Source organism: Embiotoca jacksoni, unplaced genomic scaffold, assembly GCF_022577435.1.
Source record: "Embiotoca jacksoni isolate LCO1_2020_lvr unplaced genomic scaffold, fEmbJac1.0.p SCAF_24, whole genome shotgun sequence".
NCBI lineage: Eukaryota > Metazoa > Chordata > Actinopteri > Embiotocidae > Embiotoca > Embiotoca jacksoni.
In genome coordinates, this window is record NW_027185375.1 from 6,253,777 (window position 1) to 6,279,450 (window position 25,674).

At 44.5% G+C, this 25,674-nt stretch overlaps 1 protein-coding gene across 1 annotated transcript in view; it reads left to right on the forward strand.

The window, feature by feature from the left end:
• The window catches only part of efnb3b (ephrin-B3b), an 80,014-nt gene that overhangs the window by 17,980 nt on the left and 36,360 nt on the right, over positions 1–25,674 (forward strand). Inside the window, exon 2 of the mRNA XM_069159215.1 lies at positions 21,234–21,523. Within this exon, the coding sequence (XP_069015316.1) occupies positions 21,234–21,523 (290 nt within the window). The remainder of the gene's footprint in view (positions 1–21,233; positions 21,524–25,674) is intronic.

The following is a 25,674-nucleotide window of genomic DNA, read 5'->3' on the forward strand; positions in this document are numbered from 1 at the left end:
AATAAATAAAAAAATTCTCATGCTCAGTTTGGTGTGCAGCCTGCCGAGCTTGCTTTGAATACACGCAGCAGCAGCAGCGTATACTCCTATAACTCAAGCATACAGCCAAGGGAATAATAGAATCAAGGAATACTCTGAGATAAAGTGGAGGAGGGGGGCGAATAGGAGGATAAAGCAGACTGAGAGGGATAGAGAGCTTCATATTATTAATTTAGCTGGAGAAAGAGAATGAGAGGGAATTTCTTTCAATTCCCCCCTACACCGCTGCTTCCATAGAGCTCTATAGCGGCGCACAATGGAGAGATTGGAGCAGGGGGGGGGGGGGGGGGACACAGAGAGGTAGAGATAATCCATCCTGCTGTATAAACCACAGAGTTTAACCATTTCATAGCGGAAGCTTGGCCTGCTTTTATTCCTCCGTCATCCTGCCTCTGGATCCGATTTCCCCTCTCCAGTCTTTCATTTGCTCCGTCGTCTTCTCTTCGTCTTCATCCTTCCATCCCTCACTCGGAGCTCCTCCATCTACCTCCTCGTGGGCTCGCTCCCTAATCCCCCGAAACATTTCTTTCCAGACCTATAGACGAGAATAAACCTGCCCACACCCAGCCAAGAGCGCCCGTGTGTTTCTGCGCATATGCATCCATACAGAAGCTCTTTGTGTCCTATATGCATGCACCACATGCCAGCGTATGATTTCGGTGTGCGCTCCAGAGTGTATATTTTGCAGTTGGCAGCCCGTCGAATTTGGCAGAATATCTCCTCATCTGGCACAGGAAGAAGGGAGGGCATCCCATAGCGAGGGATTACACTGATTTACACACACACACACACACACACACACACACACGCACACACACACGCACACGCACACACACATCTATTGACAAAAATTTACACATTAAGAAATGCAAAACCCCACGCTTTCAGCCACACACGGACTTATTCGGGGTGGTTGCTCATTCACACACTAGGATATCAGTTTCTGTAAATGTATTAGCAAGTATTATGAGCTGCAAAAAGTTTCAAGAGAAGTCCGACGCCTCAAAGAGAAAATATACTCCAAAGGATGCTGCGTCACTCCTTGAAGACAGAGTAAATATTTTTTTACCCACACGGAGAAAGGACCTGACGCTTCTTTATGTTGCTATGAACCAAGCTGTATCTGCAGGATGCGTCTAGTGTTGTGAAGCAGCTTTCCAGCCTCGCTGCCCAACAAGAAGTGAAACGCTAATGGAATGCATTTCTGTAATGGGCCTGCTGACAGTGCAGTGGCTGCAAGAGCCGCAAGGAAATAGTCTCCAGAAGTCTGTTACTGTAAAGTGTTTCTTTGTCTTCCGAAGAGAGGTGGAGGGGTGGGGGCAGACCCGGCCCCTTTTGTATGAACCTGATTGATAGGTGTATCTGACCTTTAGCACCTCTTGAGAAATCCGACAAGTCATTCTCTCACCTTATATTTAGTCCCCTCTGTATCTCCTTTCAGACAGGCCATGGAAGGAAACCTAATTCTGTCTTTTCTTTTCTCTCCTTTTAAAAAAAAAAACCTCCCAATTACAGCTACTCCATTTTCCACATCCCTTCCTCTCTCCTTCTCCCTCCTCCCTCCTTTCTTAACGAGCAATCTCATTAATGTCACAGCGCCTCTTTCTCATTCGTTCTCTCATTCAGGCTTTGGGCCTGAGAGAGAGAGGAAGGGAGAGGGAGGGGGGAGAGAGGGTGAACGGGTGAGAGAGAGGGAGGGAGAGGGTGATCGGGTGAGGAAGAGGGAGAGGGTGAGAGGGAGAGAGAAAATGAAGTAGAGATAGAGAAATCAGAGCTCAGCTGAAGGAACAAGTTGTGGATAAGAGAGGTTGAGGGACGGCAGTGTGTGGGCAGAGAGAAGCCAGAGCCCGACGTAATAATGGCCAGACAAGTGTGTGAGATTACCGCCCTGGTTTCAGGGGGGACATGATTACATGCTGCACCGCCTGTCAGAAAGAATGAGATGAGGGGGCTGTGTTTAGTGATGCACCAGTGAGAGATTGGTGAGGCGATGACGACGACTAAATCTGCACTACAACCTGGGCGTTTCCAGACCTGTGTGTGTGTGTGTGTGTGTGTGTGTGTGTGTGTGTGTGTGTGTGTGTGTACATGCATGTGTGCAGGATGAGAAATGTTAAGCCATTGAATGCTGTAAATTATTCAGCAGCTTCATGCATGGAAACATTATAATTCCATGTCTGAGTGTGAATTAGCCTCCGTTTTACCCCCAGGCATATATCTTACTTCTGCCCAAGGCCTCATGGGAGATTAAAGGGAGTAAATACTGTGGAAGCTGGACCTGCATATCAACCACATGGAGCGGCCAGATATCCCAGCAGGACGCGGGCCTTCTCCTGTACTCTGAATGGAGTCGTTTTGAATCAATCTCACTGCCTGTTACTGCTTCCTGCTCCCATGTGTCCTTTATGATCAAACCAAGAGGAAACGTCCCTAAAATGCAAAAAACCACATTTAAATTGTAGTGATCGGTCAGCACGGTGAACGTGTAATACACCCGTCAGTCCACTAGAGGATTCTGTGTCAGCGTCAGGTTTTGACTCGCCGAGGCGTGAAAAGTACACTCACCAGGCTTGAAGATGGAGGTGATGCGATGAAGTACAAAGAGTGATAAAGTCCTCATAGTTAGTTGGGCTTGGTTGGATTGAACGAACACAGGACTATCACACAGACGACATTTCAGTCCTTGAGAAAGCAAAAGTCAACATTTTGGACAAAATGTAACGTATTTAACTTGGGTAACGTATGGAAATTGACGTACATGACGTACGTAGCATTACTAATGTAAAATTATTTATTTTAAACCAAAAAACAATCTTTTCTTGAACCTAACCGCATGGTTTTAGATGCCTAAACCTGAGGGCACCTTACCTTTCACAGATTGGCAAGACAAAATGTGGCACTGACACGGTATCCTCTAGTGGACTGATGTATGACATACTTTGGCGTGACACTGGGCTGAATCGGTGTTAGGTGCTTAAAATCGGAAGTTCCAATATATTCAAGACTTTAAAAGTTCCCATTCCATCCATTTCACTTATTTCAGGGTCTAAACAGTGGGATTTTATGTATAGTTCGTCTTTCTCTTCACATCTTCCTGATTTCATTTGCAAGGGATCCTGAGTGATTAAATTGGGTGTTGATTTATTTTGAAATAAACTTTAAAGAGGTATAAATATCACTGTATATATTTTATATATGTATATATATATATATATATATAACTTTTTATTGTTTTATGGAGCGTAAACCTCACAATGTGACAAGACCTCTTATAGCCAGCAAAGAACCAGATCCACATTAGAAGCCTGTAAATTAGTCCTGAAATGCTAAGAAAGTGGTTACAGAACATGGTGTGACGACACGGCTGTAATTTATCAAGTTAAATACCAAACATTGAATGACTGGGGCTCCTAAAATGTGCAGATTGTCTCGGTTTTTAGATTTAACAACCATCAAAGTTGTTAGTTTTTTTTGTGTTTTTTTTTGGACTCTGTCAGGCAAAATGTGGTGGACATATTTGAAGACCCCTTGGCTTTTTATTCAAGCTATAGTATTCCTTCGCAAGCGAGCACTACTGCGATCCCCACCTGTGTGTTGTGTGTGTGTGTAAATGCCGTTCATGTCTATTCATTAGGGGCCTGTCAAAATACTTTTAGTGAAATGGACTGGAGCGTGCCACTGGAAAGACGTGACAAGAGCAGCGAATACGGGTTACAGCAGAAAGACATGAAACGGCACACACCGAGAAAACATCGCAGAACGTTCCTTTAATTTGCAGTTAGCGGTTTGTCACATTAAAGCTTTTTTGTCACAAGTGTGTTTCCTCCACGCAGCTGACGGAGACGAAAGTTTTGACAGAAGCAGGGTTGGAGTTGGTTTGTCGGGTGTGTGTGTGTGTGTGTGTGGGTTGGGAAGTGTTGGGTGTGAGTGGGAGGTGAACTAGCATGCAGCATTAGTTCTGCTTGAGCTGATGTGTTAATTAGCCAGCCGGGTGCATAGATAATTAATGAGAATCATGATTAATGACTGTACAGTATGCATGGCTAAGGCGGAACGCGACTCGCTGATAAGACGGAAGGAGGAGGTGGATCACTGGCTATTCACCCTCTGCTGAGTGCCCGTTGGGCGTGTGCGTGTGTGCGTGTATGTGCGTGTGTGTGTGTGCGTGTGTGTGTGTGTGTGTGTGCGTGTGTGTGTGTGTGTGTGTGTGCGCGTGCGCGTGTGCGTGCATGTTTTCCTGTAAGTGTTTGCACATGTGAGTTTGTGTCTCTGACCGGTTGGTGTGTGTGTGTGTGTTGCCAGGCGTGGGCATTGATGCCAGTACGAGTTAGCAGGCCTGGCAGTCAGTAGGCCTAATAACAGACTGCAGCAGGTCAGGGGGGCTTTTAACACTTCTAAACACACTGGCAGAGCTGCCCACTGCTGCCAGATCAGAAGGAGAACCTCACACACAGATCAGCAGAGGAATGAAGGACGTCAAAATTGATCTGTTGTTGTTGTTACATTCTTTCTTGGGCTGAATGTGTTTTTACACTTGTCCATTTTTTTTCCCGTCTGCAGTCACTTCTTTAAAGAGTTACTTTGTTGAAAAAAAAAAAAAATCTGCCACTGAAGCGAGAATATCTGAAGCTGGATCAAAAAAAACAAAAACACATTGTTTAAATTTTTTCCCCAAATAAAGTCATTTTTTTTTATGCTTAATTAAGACCGTCTCATGGAAACTTTATAAAAGTTTATTTCTATTGGAAACAGTTTGAATCTGTTTTCATTGCATTGGCTGGTGCTCAGTTTTAAAAAAGGTTTTTTAGGTTCTAATTTCGACAGACCAAGACAAAAAACATAAAAGCCCAATTGTCAAGCCTACGTGGAGGAGAAGTCCTTGAAATGCACACAAATGGAAATCTGCACGTCCATTATATCATGGCAAAATGAGAGCAAAGACAAATAATTGTTGTTTGCAACTGTTTTGATATGTTTTTAGAGACTTTCTGCAGAACAACATTGATTTGTTGTGGCTGGAGAATCTATCCCTGTGTAGTGGATATCTCAGGGTGGTAAGGACATGTTACTGAGACATAATACGGAGTTACCAAGCAATCTTAATCTTGTCTTTTAATATATATATATATATATATATATATATATATATATATATATATATATATATAAAGCAAAAAGAAAGCAGACTAGATGACTAAATTAATTTAGAGTTAATCACTGCTCAGATAATATGAATCAGCAGCAGGTTCAGAGCTACACTAAGTGTGTGTAATTTGATAAATGTGGAGTATACTGATTTTAAATATCCACTTTATGGTGAACATGTCAGTTTTAGATGAGTCAACACGCCAAATAATGCTCGCTGTTAATCTGCACTTTGTTCGCCATGAATACTAACCCCGCAGTCACATCACTGCCCGCAGCAAGAGGTGGTTTGACCGCTGACCGCAGGCACAATTGAGGCCTTGACCTCCCATTGGTGCAACCTGTAACATATGATCCCATCTCACCCAATGAGAAGGGAGGCTTGGGAGCAAGCTGGGAGAGGGGGGAGGTTCAGAGGGGTGACATACCACTGCTCTGGCCTGTATGTGTGCGTGCTAATCTGCTTTGTCTGGCTGGGTGCACCATCAGCACTCAAGCATGACCCCTAACCTCCAACCTCAAGTGAGGGAGGTGGGGTGGGGAAGTGTCCCCACAACCCCCCCCCCCCCCCCCCCCCCCCCTCGCACCCAGCCAGACGGCCATTACCAGAGAGTCGGGGATGTTTAGATCCATGCATGGCCCGTGGAGAGAGAGGGGGGGAACAAAGTGTTTGGGATGGAGGGATGGGTGGGGAAGATGAGAAGCAAGCAAGGAGGAAGAGACATGAAGAACAGCGCGTTCTGTACCTTCTCCTTTCTCTGACGAGGAGACAAATAGCTATTGTCATCTAAGAGATGCTGGAAGAAGCAGCTCGCGCTCACGCTCCCTTTGTCTTCCGGCAATGTGTTTTGAGAAAGGATGACAAAGGCCATTTTCATGCTCAGCGTCTATCTCCATCTCCATCTCCTCCACCTCCTCCTCTTTCTCTCCTCTTACTTTTAAACCTCTGTCCTCCAGGCTGCCCTCCTCTCCTTTCTCTCACGCTGAGCCTGCCATTTCTTTAGTCATGCCTTAGCTTTTTCGTTCTTTTTTTTTTTTTTTTTTTATTCCCCCACTATGTCACGGCGTCCTTGCCTTCAACCCCTTTCCTCCTTCATCTCCCCACCATCCATCCATCTTTCCTCCTCATTTTTCCCCTCCATTTGTCCTTTCACCTGCCACACTCCTCAGCTGGGGGTCGGCCTAATTATTCCTCGCTCATCTTTTCTCCCCCTCTTTTCCTCCCCTACGACTCCCTGATACACACACACCTGTAACTCGGCATGCATCTCACAGTCTTTCATCCATCTCTCCTTCTATCTCCCACCACCCTCTGCTCGCTTTCTTCTGCATCCCCCCCACCCCCCTCCCACATTTTCAGCCTATTTTTTCACTCTTGCACAGACTTGCATAAGTATTGAACTCACCATGTTCTTCTCTAATTCCGTGTTTGCTCTCCTTTCCTGTTCTTGTTCTGTTTTCCCTCTCCGTGTCTGATGCTGCACCTGTTTATGCGCCGGCTGCCTCTCTTTCTCACCATTTTCCTCTCACTTCTAGCTGTCAATCAACAAGTCACCAAGGCTTCTTCTTTTTCCATTTTTTTTTTTTTCTTTCTCCTTCTTTTCTTGTGCCAAGAACATAAACATGTACCCAATTTGGACCAGTTGCACTCCAATCCAATTTCTCTCTTTGAAGCAAGCACAGAGGGTTGCAATCCAGAGATTTGGGCGGCTGTAGAGGGAGATGTTCGCGGAAAAGCAGATCGGAGGCAAAAACTCTTTCCCCTCTTTTCCTCCGTCTCACTCTTTCCCGATTTCATTGTCAGCAACAGTCTCTCCGGAGGTCCCCTGAAACAAAGGGAGGGATAAAGCAGTATTTTTGGAATCTTTCATTTTTTTTATTACCATAATGATTTTGGCTTTGTAGAATCTTTTTAATTTATATTTGACTGTTTGTGTGTGTTCAACAGGGTGTGCAGGGTGTTTCTTTTTGCTGCACTGCCGCGCTCCCCACTCGGGAGCCCAGAGGTTGAAAAAGAGAGCGCGCGCACACACACACACACACACACACACACATACGCACACTCTGCAAATCAGTCATACTCATCCCCAGCCGTGCCTCCTGTCTATTTATTCCTCGATTCATGCGATTCTTTATTTATTTTACACGCTGCTTCCTAATGCAAATAGGTTTGTCTGCTCCCTGCCGAACTGTGGGAGCAGCATGGGACCTGGAGTGTGTGTTTCTCTCTCTGTGTGTGTTTCTCTCTCTCTCTGTGTGTGTGCGCACAGGCGAGTAAGTGAATCCGTGTGCGTGTGAGAGGATGGGTGAGAGTTTATATGTATGTATGTATGTGTGTGTGTGTGTGTGTGTGTGTGTGTGTGTGTGTGTGTGTGTGTGTGTGTGTGTGTGTGTGTGTGTATGTGTTTGTCTGTGGGACCCAGTGAGTAATAGAGCCAAAGTCCTTATCTGTCACCAGAGAGCTGCCTGGCTCTCTCTCAGCTGTCAATCATCCAGCCCTAGAGACAAACACTCTGCTTCAAACACTGAGAGGCAGAGAGAAAGAGGATGAGGGATGGATGAGGTAAAAAAAAAAGAGAGGAGGAGGAGGAGGAGGAGAAGGGAGGGGAGCAAAGGAGAGAAGGAAGGATAAGGAGAAGAGGGAAAGAAAGGGAAGGTGTGCAGCAGGGGGAGGCAGGTGTGGAGGGACAGGAGAAAAGTGAAGGACAAAAGGATAGAAGTTGTGATAAAAGGGAGGGAGGGGAGGGGAGGGGAAGGAACGGGAGGAGGTGATTTTTCAACTCCTCTGTCGTGTGTGTGTGTGTGTGTGTGTGTGTGTGTGTGTGTGTGTGTGTGTGTGTGTGTGTGTGTGTGTGTGTGTGTGTGTGTGTGTGTGTTTTTCAGGCCCCGCAGGTAAACGGCGAATGGAACTTTAGAACACTTCACCTGCATGAATTAGACAGGCCCCTTGAAAATACCCGGGTGACTTTTGAAACAGCCACTCTTTTGAAAATAAAGAGGGAGAGAAGTGGCGAGGCACGCTCACGGACGTGCTCAAGCACACGCCCACACGCAGCCGTGCACTCTCACACTGGCACACACGCGCACGCACACACACACACACACACACACACACACACACACACACACACACACACACCACATTCTGGCAAAGCTATCTGCTCTGAAATATTGGCATGGCACTCTTCAATATCCTGACGGCAGTGAATAGGATTTTTGATGACCCGGAGGCTTTCTCTTTCAGCGTGTTTGTGTGCGTGTGCATGTTGTTGCACTTATGTGTGTCTGTTTGCAATTGAGGCAGCCGTCAGCCAGTCCCAGACCCCGTCTGTCCTACTTTTGTGGACGCATCCCTCCCTCCCTGGCCGCTCGGAGCCTGTGCTCTTTGCAGCGGGCTAACTGTTGATTTTACCGCGGGGCTCCACAACCCCTGGGTCGAGCCGGGACTGCCGCTCCAGCGCTTTCCCCTAAGCCCTTAAATCTTCCCTCAGCCGAAAACGGGAGGAGGCGTTTGGGTGGGTGAGGGGAGAAGGGGGGCGAGAGGGGGTATAGCCAACGAAAGAGGGCAAAAAAAAAAAAAAAAAAAAGAGAGAGAGAGAGGGAGCAGCAGAGGGTTTGAGCCCAAAATCGCTTCAAGATGCGTTCCACTGGAGTCGGAGTAGCTGAGAATCTGAGAGTCGGGTAGCGCTCCTCGGAGCCTGTGGGGAAACCGAATGGAAGCCAGGTTCCCATTTCAAATGGTGGATTAAGACACTGCTGCAGATACACAAGGCCCCTGTCAGCATACACACAGCAAACACACACATATCCTGGGATTATGATTCCTACAACCCCCTAAACATATATTATCCTGATATCATTATTTTATGATTTTGTTCTGACACTTAAAAATGAAACGGAAAGATGACAGGTTGGTCAGAGCAGGGGCTTTGAGTCTCTGCCGGTTGCCTTGCAGTGGCCCACTGTGATAATAATACTTTTTTTTAATCAACAAATCTTCAAAACATATGAAATCAATTTGATTTATAGATCTAATTCAACCAAAGTGTGTTTTATGTATTTTATTCCTGCGTGTTATAGAACTCCATTGTTGCCCAATAACCCGTTAGTGAGCCATACTGTTGCACTGGTGTTCTGTCATAATCATAAACCTGAGCACTTTAGTTTATTTAAATCAATCTCACACACATTGTCCTGCTGCCATAAATATTTATCAATTTACAATGTGTATTAATCCACAGCAGAACATAGTCCCCAGAGAATTAGTACCATTTGTCAAAAATTATATGAGCCAGATATTTTAGAAAACTTTTTTTAAAAGAAAGACTGGAGTTTTTAAAGAGTCACAGGTTTAAAAAACTAAATATTAAGAAATGTATTGTTGGTTTTGGTGTTTTTATTGGATTTTCAGACAATCATAAAATCTACAGAATAACACAAGCTTCACCCTTTAAAGGGTAAAAAGATAGATGTTCATAAAATGGAGCAAATACTTTCTTTGTTCTTTAGCTTACTTGGTTAAAAAAAAAAAAAAAAACATATATCCCAGGAGCCCCCGCATACTTGGTGGCCCCTAGGGGCCCCCTATGGATTACACTGCACTCCTGACACCGTGGCCTGACTGAGCTTAAGTTGAGTCGCCTTTAGCTAAAGTTTCAGACTCCCTGCACCCTGTGGCCTCTCCAGAGCAAAGTTGAACCTCCACACACATACACACAAGAGTGGCCCTCAGGTCACAGATGGGGAGAGGGGGACCCCCGGGAGAACGCCTACATGCATGAACGCATGCATGTAGGCACACACACACACACACACACACACACACACACACACACACACACACACACACACACACACACAGCTTTGGAAATGTAGGTGACCCACACTGTGGCAGGTCAGCGTCTCACCTCACTCCTTCACTCCCAGTGGGATGCATAGTGGATGATTCTCTTTCTGTGTGTGTGTGTGAGTGTGTGTGAGAGTCACTTGCATGCATTATAACCGTCATTCCTCCGGAGCACTGGGTGACCTAATTAAATTAGTGAGGTGGTTGGAGTGAATGAGTCGACTCTCAAAGACTTTTCACACACCAGACGTAAACACCAGCTGCCACCATCCATGTATGCGTGTTTATTCTCTACATATATGTCATCATAAGTTAAATACTTAAACACACTAAAGACCTCACTGGGAGTTATAGGGGTCTGTGTGTTTGTGTGTGCGTTTGTCTCAAGGGTCTCCTTCAGCCTCACATGCGTAGGTGTATCCATTTGCGTACTGTGGGGGCCCTCTCAATCAACCCCCCCCCTTCACACACACACACACACACACACACACACACACACACACACACACACACACACACAGAGCTGTCAAGGCCCGTAGTGCTCTATCACCACACACCTCCACTATAGACCACCTTAATGGGACCAATCCAGACTGCTGCAAATCATCCGGAGTACATGCTGAAATTGGGCGGGAAGGATGGAGTGGGGGAGGGCAGGTGAGAGGAGAAGAGATATAGGAACAGGAAGAGTAGGTGGTTGGAGATGGTTCAGAGGTGAAGACAGAAAACGAAAAAGATGGGGAGTACTGTTTCTGTGAGCAGGGAAGTCAGATGTATGAGTTTAGGCTCATGTGATCGCCCACAGGGATGGTTAAATTTCTTTTTGAAACAATCGGGAGGAAAAAAACGACTTTGGACAAAAACACATCTCTGCGGCTTTATGGTTGCTGGTTAGTTCGTTTTTAGAGAAACATAACACTTATATAAAAACAGGAGAGGAAAACTATTCCTTTCCTTTTGGGTGGAGAAAATTCTCCAACTTGTTTAACTAAACAAAACCATTTTATAACCTGTCAGATGAGGTCCCACTGAGAGTTTACAGAGACATAGAAGTATAAATATGACAAAGACCAATAGTATACATTACTATATAATAGAAATAGTAAAGCATCATACATACGGATCAATAAAAATGTAAAGCAAAGTAATAACAAAAATTGTTTCTAAAGTGCCTCAAGGGTGCTGGTATGAATTATGAACACGTATTTATGATCTTAATTATTTTTTTTACGACTAAAGCACAGATAATAAAACAAAAATCTCAGAAAAGCTGCAAACATGTGAGGTGACACATGGTCGGCTGGATAGAAAAGAAAGCTGGAGAAAGGTGTAGAGAGGTGGAGAAACCGAGGAAGAGGAGCAGCTTGAGTTTCTACAACTCGCATCTGGCGACTGTTTGGAGGAGTCAAAAGAAGCGGTGAACAAAAGTTCTGAGCTGCAGATGCAGGAGCAGAAACATAAAAAAAAAAAAAGCTCAGGAACAAGGATGCAAATGAGAGAGATGAGGAAGAAGAGAGAGGGGGGATGTTTGCTTGAGAAAAGTTTCTGTTGACCTGAATATGGCTGCGTTTGTTCAAAGGGGGGAAAAAAAAAAAAAGTATCTCTCCGCAGTTAGTTCTAGCTTCTCTTTATGATGCAGCTACAAGTTTCAACTTAATGCGATACGCTCATCTGCTGCATTGTATTGTATGGGATGTATTGAACGCAGCAGGGGCACTGCAACAAGGGAGATGAAGACTGTGTGTGCGTGCGTGCGTGTTTATAAGGGGGACAAACACAGTGTGTGTCTGTGTTCGTACGTGCTCTTTGTAAATGCCAAGGCGTCCGGTGTGCCTCCATCCCGTGTCTCCGTGGTGATCCGACAGGTGATGTGTACTGGATGTGACACCGACGCTGCAGCATTCTGGACCGCCTCCGGACAAGTGTGTGTGTGTGTGTGTGTGTGTGTGTGTGTGTGTGTGTGTGTGTGTGTGTGTGTGTGTGTGTGTGTGACTGATGACAAGGACGCAGTTACCTTCAAAGTCCCATGATGCCAACTAACTATTCAAACACAGCTCTGCATCCCTACCTGCTGACTGCCACCTCCCAGCTCTCTCTCTCTCTCTCTCTCTCTCTCTCTCTCTCTCGCTCTCTCTCTGTCTTCCTCTCTTCCTCTCTCTTCCTCGTCCTCATCAATGTTGCATTACCTTTCTCCTCACTGCTTCTTTTCCTCTCATCCCTCTCCCTCTCTCACCATATGGAAACTATTACAGCCCTTGTCGTTTCTCACCACCAACATTCCTGAGGGCTTTGCAGAGCTCACTGACTTTACATCAACCTTGTGCTTGTTCACGCTGCTCTTCATCGCTGGCTTATCTTTCCCTCGTCTTTTATTTCCCGACATCGAAGCTGCTATTTATTTTAGTCCACTTGGACGCAACAGAACAAACCAGTGACGTATAATTACCTTGTTGTTGGCGTTAACATTTGAAAGAGGAAGCTTTCACATTCATATCCACCTGGTCATTTTAAATCCAACACCCACTCTTTTTTTTTTTTTTTTTTTAGCTTTGTTTTGGTCTCCACCACCTCCTTAGGGAGATATCTGGCTCTTTCTCTGCTGGATGTTCCATCGTGATGCTGGGCAGGTAGTCAGTTTGATTAAAGTCTTTTAATTCCTGCTTTCTGCTTTAGCTGCAAATAACAGGATTACAGATCTTTTTTTATTGATGCTTCAGTATTGTGATGCTTCAAAGCCAAAGATGCTGTGTTTTAATGGCTTTATTTTTCCATCAAACGGTAATATTCCTCATGATTTGTGGGGTTTTTTCCCTTCCAAATTCAGTCTTGACATATTTGATAGTTTTGGAAAATTAAATATCTCCCCCAGGTTTTTAATAAAATTTCTGGAGGTTTAAGTGGATTTGTTTTTCTTTTTAATACTTTTTTTTTGGACAATTTGCCTTTATTGGATTAGCAGCAGGAGTGACAGACAGGAAATGTTTGAAGAAAGAGGTCCGGCATGCCGGGAATCGAAACAGCAACTATTCTGACGGCATTTCCACCCATGTGCCTGAAACTTTCAGCTATCGGGTCGCTCGGTTTTTGAGTAAATATTGTCCGCCCAGAATTTGTACTGACCGACCCACCAGTGGTGTCGTGGTGTCAAAGAAGATCAGTTTGGCATCCTTTCTGTTTACATCCACCTTTGTCCAAGTAAACAGAAGATGCTATAATACAGGAAAAGTTTTGGACAGAAACCAAGCATGTAACTTTTATTCCCTCTCTCCTGCTCCCCGTCGAACTCCCATCCATCCCACCCGTAATAGAAATGTTCGGAGGTATCTGGGCCATGGCTTCTAGAGAGACTCAAACTCTCATCAATTTACATTATAGCTCCCTCTTCCCCTCCTCTCCGTCTCGTCCTAACCCTTCTCTGTCTGCCCCGATCTCGTACAAATGTGCCTCTCTCTCTCTCTCTCTCCGCAGCTCTGTACACACAGTCAAAGACCACTTTCTGTGGCTCTTCTCCAGGGTATATGGTTCTTTAATGAAGACAGTAATAATGATTATGGATATTTTAAAACCGTTTTCCGGCCCTGTGCGCTGATGGAAGCAGAAGCGGCAGCGTCTCCGAGGGTCCTGCCAGATGATGCAGAAGTTCAAATAACTAAATTATAACCATTGATTGCTACTTCCTACAGTTTAAGATGACAAATAATGTCTCAAAGCTGCAGGAATTACATAATTTCTTTAATTTAGAAGCTACAGAGGGATTTTCTTTTCTTTTTTTCTTTTTTTTTTTAATTTTGTGCTCTGAGACATATATGACTATTTTGTGTACATATAAAAACATGAACACAGAATTTGTTCAGTAATATGTCACAGGATGACCTCACACACTGATAAAGCTGCAGATGATAATAGCACTTTTTGACACCAGGCCTCAAGCTCAACTTGCAAAATGGGTTTCAAACAGCTTTTACAGGTATTGAAAAGGCCCTTTCAGTCACGGCACTGATCAAAGATGAGGTCAAGATAAAAGAGCGCAACACGAGGAAAACGGAAAAGCTCCTGAATCTTTAATTTTAAACCTATCAGACGCAGCTGCAGGCAAAAGATGTAGGGGAGACGTGTCGAGCACAACAGGTCAGTTTGATGGAGCTGCTGTTCCTACATGTACAGTGTCAGACACAGATTGTGGATTCATGTTTTAAATGCTCCAGGCCATGTGTTTTGCATTATATGTTGTTGGTGTTTCTGGGCTGTGCTGATTGCTACAGCAGAAGAGGGGAAAGTGATAGCTCCTGCAGTCCCTCCTCTGTGTGGGTGCTCTGCAAAATAACTCCGTCGTAGCAAGTGATTTAATCCAGCGCCGAGGCTTGAAATAATATTTTCCTTAAAGCTGGTAAAACAGTCTGTCAGTGGGGTGAGATAACTTTACATTTCCCCCCCAAAAAAATCTTTTGAATCGTTTTATTCATACCGGAGGAGCACGTCTTTTAATGCTCCTTCAAGACTTTAGCACTTGTTTGATAGAAAGAGCCATTAAAGTGCATTTGAAGAAAATTAATTATGGTGCAGAATGGGCGGTTTAAAGATTCCACTCGGGCTCAAATGACATGTTCGAAATTTTCCCCTCTCTCTCTGTGTGTGTGTGTGTGTGTGTGTGTGTGTGTGTGTGTGTGCGTGTGTGTGTGTGTGCGCGCGCGCGCGTGCTCATTGTGGCATTCTTTGGAAAAGCAGCTCTCCAGCAAATGAGACCCGGTGGATTTACTTTCGACAGCTACTAGATGGCCCGCAGGTGTTTCAGCTCAGCGGGCGTGTGTGCGTGCACGCTTGTCATACAGAGTGTGTGTTCCTCCCGTAGCCGATCGGTTTGCTACTCTGTAGTGTGCGTGCTCCCCTGCCGTGCCTCTGACAGCGTGTGTACATTAAAAAGTGGGAGGAGCTGGCGGGGCGGGACGGACGGGGAGGGGGGATTCACTCAGAGCCCCTGTGTGTGTGATTACGCTGTGTATACCATGAGATTAGTGCGGACAGCTTTATGCGCAGGGCCCGCCATAAATCTGTCCCGCCACAGACCCGAATACCACCGTCATTTATTATTCTCTAATAGATCGGGCCTTTGCTGTCTCTCCTCGGCGTCCCGCTCTCACCAGGTTGTGGTTAGCTCAAGGACAAACCCCCTCCCCCTCCTCAGAGGATGGCAGAGGTCAAAGTTTTAGCAGAGATTCGAGTAAATCCTCCACGCTGATTTCCTTTTGGTTTATTTTTGTGCCAACCAGTGTCCTCTTCTATCTGTTTTTTTTTTGTCACGACACAATTTTTTCCACATTGGTGCAGGAGCAAGCTGTCCAAAATTCTTGTTTTCGCTTTGTCCTTATGTGTTTGTTCTGATGCTTTATCACTTTGAATCCCACTTCTCTCTCTCTCTCTTTTTGTCTCTCACCTCATTTTTTTTCTTCTTGGATTTTTCTCTCACAGACTCTCGGCACTCGCACTCATCTGACCCTCCCCGACAGCCCCGCCTGCCTGTATGCCCCCCCCTTCGTCCTTCGTACTCTCATGTTCACGCAGACATACATTTGCAACACACCCTCTTCCCCTTGTTCCCCCCCCCACCCCTCACCGTCCCCTCCCTCCCCTCAGCCGGCTGCACCTGTGTGCCCAGCTTTGGTCTGGACATGGCTCGGGTTGCCGCTGTGGAATCTGGGAAATGTTGGAGCTGTCCAATATGCTGCCCAGAGCAGGTACAAACGGCAGACAACATGCAGATGGACGAGAGCAGAGAGGAAAGCGCACAGAAGAAAGATGCACAGTGGTGGAGACTCTATTGTGTAACTTTTTGTGTAGCTAGTTGGTTAATTTGATTGGAAATGGACATTAAGATAAAAAAAAAAAAAAAAATTTAAAAAAGGAAAAAAAACGTCACTTAGTGGTTTACAAGTTGGCTGCTCGGTTGAAAAAGTGGGAGAGAGTGGAGTGGAAGAGTTGATGGGAAGCAGGAGGTGTGAGAGGTCAGGGGGGGGAGGTCAGGGAGACTGACACTTGAGTCTTCTCAGCTCAGCTCAGGGGTCGCAGGGGGGCGATGCTTGGGTTGAGAAAATGATGTTTCTGCCCTCATAAAAGAGCTCCAGAGAAGAAAAGATTGGAAAAGCCCCCTCCCACCCAACCCCCCCTCCTCCCCTACAGTGTCACCTCTGGCCCCCTCCAACCTCCCACGCCATGTTTCAAAATGTGGCCACATGAATGGCTCTATTGTTAACGGCTGAGAAAAAGGGAAGGAGAGACTGAGAGAGAGAGGGATGAGAGAGGCAGAGAGGATTAAACAGACACTCAGAGAGGGAGAGAGAGTCTCTGTCAGAGCGAAATGTGGCCAAAAAAAAAAAAGAGTGAAGGGAAAACGTACCACTGCTCGGGGCTGCATCTGAATGGAATGATTTATTTAGATGTGGTCCCAGATAAACTCTATAAAATTGTTTTATAAGTTCACCTCACTTCACTTTTCCTTCTCCGCTCCGCCTGCACTCGAAGCGCGTTTTACGGCATCGTCTCTGAGATTCACAGGGTCTCGCAAACTCACCTGCCCTCTCCGACTGGACTTTGAGGTGGATTTAACACATCCGGTTGCAGAGAAAAAATAAAATAAACGACTGTATGGATGTTTTGAATACGATCCAGGTTGGTCGAAGGCTGCACACACAGAGGAGAGGAAACGGTGTGAATTTCGGAGATAAATACAATCTATTTTTCTTGATTAGATTGGGACAAGGTCTCCCACCCAGTCCTGTTTATGGTGCACACAGACGCTATCACACATTGGGTTAACCTGGGTTAACTCTGTAAATGTGACACTCTCAACATGGAGCCTATCAGAAAATTGAGTTCTGTCACAGGAATGTGCTGGAATTCACTGTCACTCTCTATCTTTCCTCCCTTTCTTTCCTCCTTTCTTTCTGTCTTTCTGTATTTTTTGTCTTTGCCTCATCCTCCATGTTATATTTTAAGATCTTTCTCTGTCTCTGTAGGGTGTTTTCCTTTTGTCTCTGTGTTTCCTTTCTGCTTGTTCACCACATTTCTTTGTTGTTGCTACATACCTTTCCTAAAGTGCTCAATATTTTTTTCCACACCCCTCCCTCCCTCCCTTCACTGATTTCTCCCTCTTTCTTTCTGTCCTTCTTTTTCTAGCACCGCACCTGCCCAGTGGCATTTTACCTCTCATACCATCCCCTCTGTGTGTGTGTGTGTGTGTGTGTGTGTGTGTGTGTGTGTGTGTGTGTGTGTGTGTGTGTGTGTGTGTGTGTGAGCGCTGGCTCTGCCATTCTGCATTGCAGCTCAGCTCTGACTCAGGGTACCATCAGATACCACTCACAGAATGCGTCATGCAGGAAGCAAAAGGTGCTTGTTTTTTTATAAAAGTGTGTGTGTCAGTGGGTTTCAGTGTTCATGTTTAGGGAAAACTACGCCTGTGTGCTCGGATGTGGGTGGATGTGCTTGGGCAAACCTTTTGTGTTTAGTAGAAGGGAATTTGTTTGGGCCTGTAAGTGTGTGTGTGTGTTGGAATAGATTTTTGTGTTTAGGCTTTGCTGCAGAGGCCTCAGGAACCACCACCATGTTTACAGTTCATCCTCTATAAATGGTGTGAGTGCATGTGCTCGCCAGTCTGAAGACAGGAAGGTGAAATGTGTGTGTGTGTGTGAGCGTGCGTGCGGGTACGTGTTGAGTGAAGCGGAGTGCCTACCTCTCCACTCTAAGTATTGCCTGATAACCCCGAGTGACCTGGATAATGAGAAGTGGAACAGTGGCTTCCCAGCAGGCCTCTGGGCCTGCCTCAGCTAAAGCTGCTCCACCGTCTGCATTCTTAGGTTTGCCTCCAGTGTACGCCGGCAGCCAAAACACAACAGATAAAGCTTACATCTCAATTTACAGCCAGCGTAAAAGCTGTTCACTCACAGCGCTGTAATGTGGATGTAGCCAGGTAGCCTCCATGGAGGAGAAGGCGAATGTGGTAAGAAAGATGCCGGGGGAACAACGGACAGATAAAGTCCCGCTGTCTCTTTCTACCGTGGCTCTAATAATTCGCCCGGGGCAACTACTACCTTTGCCCTTGTTACATAGTGTTGCTTTAAGACAGCAGTGCTAAAGCTCAAACTACCAAATATCAGCCACCAAAACATTGCATGTAAACCTGTTTGTCTGTTTAAAAGTGGGGCCTAATGAATTATATAATGTGGGGTTTTTTTTGGCCAATATTTTTTTTCCCAAAACTATTGAAATACAGTAGTTAATGTTCGCATGCTAAAATCTTAACATAGGTTGATGGAAATGCTAAACATTAGCATGGTTTTGGTGAGCATATGAGCACACTGACGTTCACATTTAGCACGAAGCGCCACCGTAGTTCTAAAGTCCAGCCTCAGTAGGCCTTTAGGTCAGCTTGTGGTCTTGTTGAATTCCATTCAGGCCAGTATTCAAGTTCCCCTGGGTAGCCATTGCAGGACAGACACACACGGCCAGGAAGAAAACGGATCCCAAAGTATCTAACTAATGTGGAGACCACATATTCTAATACTAGCAATTATGCCTATTTGCTCTCAAGACACTTGAAAATATAGCGAGAAAGCCTTGCGTCTCTTGTGTCTAAAAAACATCTCAACATTTTGAGTATCTTTGTCTCTGATGCTTCACTTGTAGCTTCAGTTATTAAAAATCAGTTTTTTAGCAAGACCACAACTTTATGAAACAAAAGTATTAAATTGCTTGAAAACCCCTGTGTAATCTGAACAACTGAGACTAATGAGAAATATGTGAAAATAAAGGTCATGCTTTTCTAAATAATTATATTACCCAAAATCCAATTGACTTGTTTGCAGTCCTGCCCACTATTAATCAGTTGTTGGCATGACTTTTCTTGGTGGCTTCTAAAGAAAACGAGGAAAGAAAAAGCCTTGATTTGTGCTGTGTTAGTAAAAGGTGATCAATAATTTTTAATATAACAGATGAAGCTGTCACTTATAGTTTATGTTACACAACTAGGATTTATTTTGTCTTTTCTGACAGTGCAGTTATGTAACATTGTTCATTGTCTTTGTGTGCTTTGTGATCCTGTGTTGTTTATTTAATACTCAAATGGTTGTCTGACAGCAGAACAGAGAGAATAATTAAGCAGGTTTTAGTGCTGTGACTCCCAAGTGTTCATGTGGATTTGTTGGAAACAGAAACAGCATCTGAGTCAGAGGTAACAGAAAATGGGCTCCTTACCATTACAGGCATTTGCTTCCTCCCACTTCTACATCAAAGTGTCACTTAAGATTCTGTGAGAACGCGAACAGAAGAAAAAAGAAATCCAGCAAATCTCCTTTTGCATTTGAACTTTTACTGCTATAAACACTTTCCCACTTCCTGTCAGGAATGACGTTTATTTTAACCTGAGATAAAGCAACAACGGGTGAGCATGCACCTTCTGTTTTCCTAATGCTAGCCACGCATGCAAGCATGGCGCGTTAAAGTCATCAGAGGCCTCGGGAGCTGAGTTGATAACTTGCAATATTTGGCCTTATCAGCGAGAGATGGTCCTGTGCTGTGAGGGGGATAACAGAGTGTGAGTCATTTGTTGAGTTTATGCCCCTCTGACTGCTGTGTTTCATGTTCACTGCTCTGGAAAGGCCTCTGGAAGCTGTGCAGCCACAGTGAGCCCACCAGCCCTCATACCGCAGCACCACTTTTCATGGAGGCAGAATTAATTTCAATTTTCACGTGCAATATTTCCTCAAATCCAGCTCAGTGTTTACCTCAGGAAAACCATTTAACAACATTAAGTCCATGTAACATCAAAGCTGCTCACCGAAAGCCAAAATAATATTATAATAATGATAATAAACCACACTCAAGCTCACTTTTGTGGATTCTTTTCATCCTGTTGGATTAAAATCACCTCGGGTTGCAGAGTCTTCATAGATGACAGGTGTCAAATCGTCTGTTAAGCTACAAACAAACAAACAGCACATCCTTCATACCAAAGTGGATGATAGACTGACTTCAAGGCAGCGAATTAGCAAACTAATTAACTGTACATACCTGAGATGCGGTATTGGCAGCATTGTTGCGCTGATCTGCCGTGATAGATGTCTGTTTCCTCCTCCACGGCCATGCCTCAGTTCTCCCTTCCAGAGCTGGAAGAAAAAAATTTAAATAAAAATGAGCTCAAGAAGAAAATATGCATTGCAAAGAAAAAAGTTTAAATACAAAACTAAATGTTTCTCTAGTTTTGATGTTTAATGTTGAATGAAGCTTTTATGTTATGTTATGATGTAAGTTATTTCAGCTTAATTTCTCATGCTTACATTCATGTGTGCAAGTGAAAGTATTTTTGTTTACTTTTGTTTGCAGTAAATTGTGTTGTGAATTCTATGTGATAATTAAATCCTTTTTACAGGGGACACAGGAGGGTGAGGGATGTTTTTTTTTACACCCTCTATATGAAATATATGTTAAAATAGAACCATACACTAAATCCATAATGATTAGACTTTGGATTGTTATATTTTGTTATGTGTTGTTGGGAGAAACACCTTAAAACGACACATCACCATCCACTTGTTGCCCCGTCATTCAAAAAATACATTTTCTATTGAATAAAGGTTTAAAAAAAAAAAAAAAAAAGATCAACTTTGCGTATGACCAGGATCAGTCCCCAATTTACCTTCTGCATACATTTGACTACTTTATTGTATGTGTAGTCTCAAAAGCACTTGATTTTGATTCACCGTGTTTTTTTCTACTCTGAAATATCTCTGAACTCAATGTCATTTCTTTTGGTAGTTTACAAGAGCACAAATTAATGCTTCACTAGTAATCCTTTTAGGTTTTCTCGGTGGTTATTTATCGTCAACTGGTGCTTGTATTTTCCTAAGTTTTTCTCCACCACCTGGGGTCAACAGGGTATTGCGTGAGCTTGTGTGGTAAAAGTTCATGTGTACTTGACTGCACAACAGTTTCTCTATAAAGGCACCTGTTCCCTGTGAAGGAGAAAAAAAACCAAGAGAAAAGTAGGAGGAATAAGAGCGCGAAAGGACCCATCTGTTGCTCATTCAGCAGCATGGACAGGTGGCTCTGAACTGGTTTATAAAGACTTTAATTAATGATTCCACACCTTTCTCTCTCCCCTGACTCCCTTCTTTCTCTCCATTTTCTTCTTCTTCTTCTTCTTCTTCTTCTTCAGGTTCAGGGACGACAAGGGCTATGTTCTGTACCCGCAGATCGGGGACCGGCTGGACCTCATCTGCCCTCCGCTGGACACCGCCAGGTCCACGCCAGAGTACGAGTTCTACAAGCTCTACCTCGTGTCGTCGCGGGAGCAGGCGGACCGCTGCGAGGTGATGGGACCCCCGAACATCGTGCTCACCTGTGACGAGCCCTCCCGCGAACGTCGCTTCACCATCAAGTTCCAGGAGTTTTCGCCCAACCTGTGGGGCCACGAGTTCAAGAGCATGCACGACTACTTCATCATCGGTGAGTCCAGGAACCAGACACAACACGTTGGTGTGTGTGTGTGTGTGTGTGTGTGTGTGTGTGTGTGTGTGTGTGTGTGTGTGTGAGAGAATGCATGTTTATGGGCGTTGAGCTTCATTGCAGTGCGTGGGTGGTGATGGTTGGGGGGAGGTGTGGGGGGGTTGTTATGATTGCATGGCTGATTTCTGATTGTGCCTGAGTGTGTTTGTTTATTTCGGGGATGATGCTGCTGATTGGGTGGGTGTGTTTAGAGTAATTAGGTTTGAGGATTGTGTGTGTTATCCAGTCCACACGCGGATACAGTACAAGACAAGCACTGCAAAAAATGACCCGATGAGCATGCATTTTTTTTTAAATGACATTTAAGGGTATTTTTTTTTTACCAAATAAAATCTTGCACTAGTTGCAGATAGTTAAATAAACTAACTTCAATTATTTTGACCTCTAGTTTCACCTCTGAAATTAAACACACTTCAGGAGACATCTCTGTTGTAAGCAAAAGAAAATGTTTCTCTCCAGTCTTTTCATTTCTTGCAGTGTCCCTGGATCTACTACTTGTGTGGGATTTCATGTTTATGAAGTCTAGTTACTTTTGTGTCTCGGTGTCGTTTCTGAGAGAAGTTCTCATTGCCGCCTTTGTCCTGCTCGGCTGCTGTGCCGGCCTCGGGCCTGTTTATTGTTACTGCCAGCCTTGCAGTGACCGCAAATGGTGCAGGGCAGTTTGTTTTGGTTTATTCAAAAGGTTTGTTTGGAGTTACGCTGTGCGAGGACCCAGTGAGGTCATCAAGGCAAAGAGTTCGTAACAGACGGAACAATCTGCAAGCAAAAGGTCGCGACAACCGAAACCTGCGGGTTGTCTCTAAACACAGACCAAGAGCGCTCGCCTTCCGCAATTGCAGCAATACACACAACACACACAGAACACACTCACGTGCATGGACGCACACACACGCCCACCAGTTTCCAATACAAACACAAGCAGTGTAAAAACACCTCAGGAGTGAGAGTGTGAGCAGGATAGACAAAGAGAGAGCCCCTGTTTGATTCCCATAGCTCTCCTCCCACGCACCTGCAAGCTCTATTCACTCAGGTGTGCAAATGCTCTTTTCATTTCTTTTCGTCTGCTGCTGGAAAAAAAAAAAAAAAACTAAAAACTAAAAACGATAGAACAAGTAGAGCCAGGAGGAGGAGGAGGGAGCTGGGACAGAGATGGAGAGACGGAAGGAGAGTAGGAAAGAGACAAAGAGAATATACAAAACCTCTCGGAGTCTCTGATGTCCCTCTTGCCTCTTTGTGTTCTATATTTGTTTGGCGGTTTCAGGTACGCTCGGTGTTCACTATCAGTCCTCATGGCTGGGGTGTTTGTGAAGAGAGGTGAGGGACTGGGTGTAATTCTCCTGCACCCTCTATCAATACCAGCACGCAGGTATTTCTCTCAGATTAGATATGAGGAGGTGAGATAACATGCAGCGGTGCACTAAGCCACCATTATATTTGCACCCAGGGATCTAATGATGCAGGCATTTAGGCCCTGATAAGTGGGGAGGAAAATTAATGCAATCTAATGCCTGCTAATTCCTGATTGGATGACTGACAGATGTCAATCAAGTACGGCTGACACTCACAGGATACATAAAACATGTGTGTTGGATGACAATATTTAAATACTGTCCTAATTTAAATTGGTACACCATTATATAATGTATCTTTTAAAGTCCGGTGTGCACTTGTTTAATAAGGTTTCAGCACATCTTGTACAGTCAACATCCAACCCAGTATCATGGCAAAGCGTGAAATAGACACGCCGGTCCACTACTGCAAAACATGACATTGCCAAGCTTTGGGTTGTTTAAGCGTGAAAGTTACACACACACAGGTAATTGTCATGTGACGCGAGATCATGTGACCAAGGTTTCCGCAATAGAGATGTTGTTGACCAAGTACAAAGGGCATTTCTTGGCGTTATTAGCAGGCAGGGGGTGTGGCTTGGTGGCATTGGTCATTTCTTGAGTTATTTTTTGTTTCCCAACCCCAACCATGTTTTTTGGCACAAATCCCAACCATGTGCTTATTTAGTAACCCCAACCGTGTGTTTTTGCAAAAAGTTTTATTTTCCTGTATATCACGGCTCAAAGCATGCAGTAGGTTTTATTTCTGTCCACCACAAGCAAACATGTAGGTTTAACGCATAGACAACGCCAGGCGTAGCTATCTCACATTTTGCTATAGTAGACTGGTGTCTCTTTCATGCATATTACAAAATATGTTGGTGCTTTTTATGCTGTCCATAAGCATAACCTAACATTAGTGTTTGCTTAGATGTCCATAAATATATATATATATATATATATATATACAATACGAATGTATGCTTAATACACATAGAAATACAGTACTGAACAAGAGATTTATGTATTGATATATCAGTTAGAGACTGTTTTTAGGGACGTTCTTCCATTATATAAAAATGTATTTTGACTGTAAGTGTCAGGCCAACAGGTACTCGGCAGCATACCAGGTATGCACCGTCATAACAAACAGAGATCTGTTGTTTTAAGGGACGCTTTCACTTTGTTTTCTCTCCGTCTCGAGCATTTCCCAAGATGTTCAAAGTGCCCAGGGTTCAGCTCACATCTTAAGTCTGAACAAACAGTGATTATGTCTCGAACACACCCAGTCGGCTGCTTATCCTGCACAAAGCCAGAGGGTCAGGTTTTTTTTTTTTAAATTCTGTCACCTTAAAGCGAAAAAAGATTTTGCGGGACCAGAAACATGTCAGCGTCGGGCTGCATGTTTCTCACCAGCAGCTCTCGTTTGCTCACCTCTCCTCTGCCCTCGCACCTGACGACCAGGTGTCCAGAGATAGAAACACCTTTATCTCCACACACAGCCCAGACTGATCGATTGACAGCTCCAGCCCGATCGATGACGGCTGCAACACAAGGTCACACACGCGCACTCACTCGCACACATACACACACATTTGAAGAGGTGAGGAGACACGGGAGTGGCTGATCGTAGAGAGCATTTGGTCTTGATAATTTACTGATAACATCCCCGGATCGCTTGTGTGTAGCGAGCAACGTGCCTTTGATCATGTGTCCTTAATGAAGAATTGTATTGAGTCTCTCGCCAGAGCTTCTGTGTACTTAATGAGCCTGTGATATAATTAATAACTGTTAATCTTTCTGCTAATTTGGAGCCACATACCGTATCTGCTGCAGCATATGTGTGCAAACTGGCCCTACTGGGGGGATGCTGCGCATACTGAACCCGCCGTGGACCGTGCGTTGTCCCTGAAATCAGTTCCAGTAAATGTATGTTTGTGCATGTGGGCAAAGGCACCGATGTATGCAGACACCTCAGGGAAATCATGTCTTAATTAACCTATAGCACAGTGTGATTTAATTTGCACACTGCAGACTGGGCACACATGGAAAGTGTATGTATGGTGGTGGGGAACAGCAGCAGGAAATGAGGCAGTGGAGGTTAATTTCAAAGTTAAACCTATTACAGGTTACTTGTTACTTACTTAAAGCCCACTGGGTGACACATAAACCGCACTAAAACTGTGATTTGATTTTCACATTGATATCATCATCAAGTAGTGTTATTGATTATTTAACAGAGAAAATAAAGTTTGTGTCTTGAGAAAATCTGACTAGTAATCTGAAAAAAAACAACCTTCAACTTCCCGTCTGTTTTTGCCCACTCTAATGTATCACAGATGCCACTGTTTTGTAATCAGATTACTTGAATCCCATTAAATGTAATTCTTTACTTCCGCATCCCGGGGAGAAGAGAGAAAGAGCGGCAAAATTGATTAGTTCTACTTATTGATTGATGTTTTCATTCATAACATGAGGTCAGAGTTTATGTAAACCCATTTCTCTGTCACACTCTCTCTCCCTCCGTCTGTTTTGTCCGAGTCACTCTCACAGCTTCTCCACCCTTTTAGCTTCTCCTCGTCTCTTTCACCAGTCAAATCTGACACGCACGCACGCACGCACGCACGCACGCACGCACACACGCACACACACACGCACACACACACACACACACACACACACACACACACACACACACACACATAACTTGTTGAGTACATCAACCCAAACTGCAGATCAAGCCTTTCACTGCTTTTAATAAAT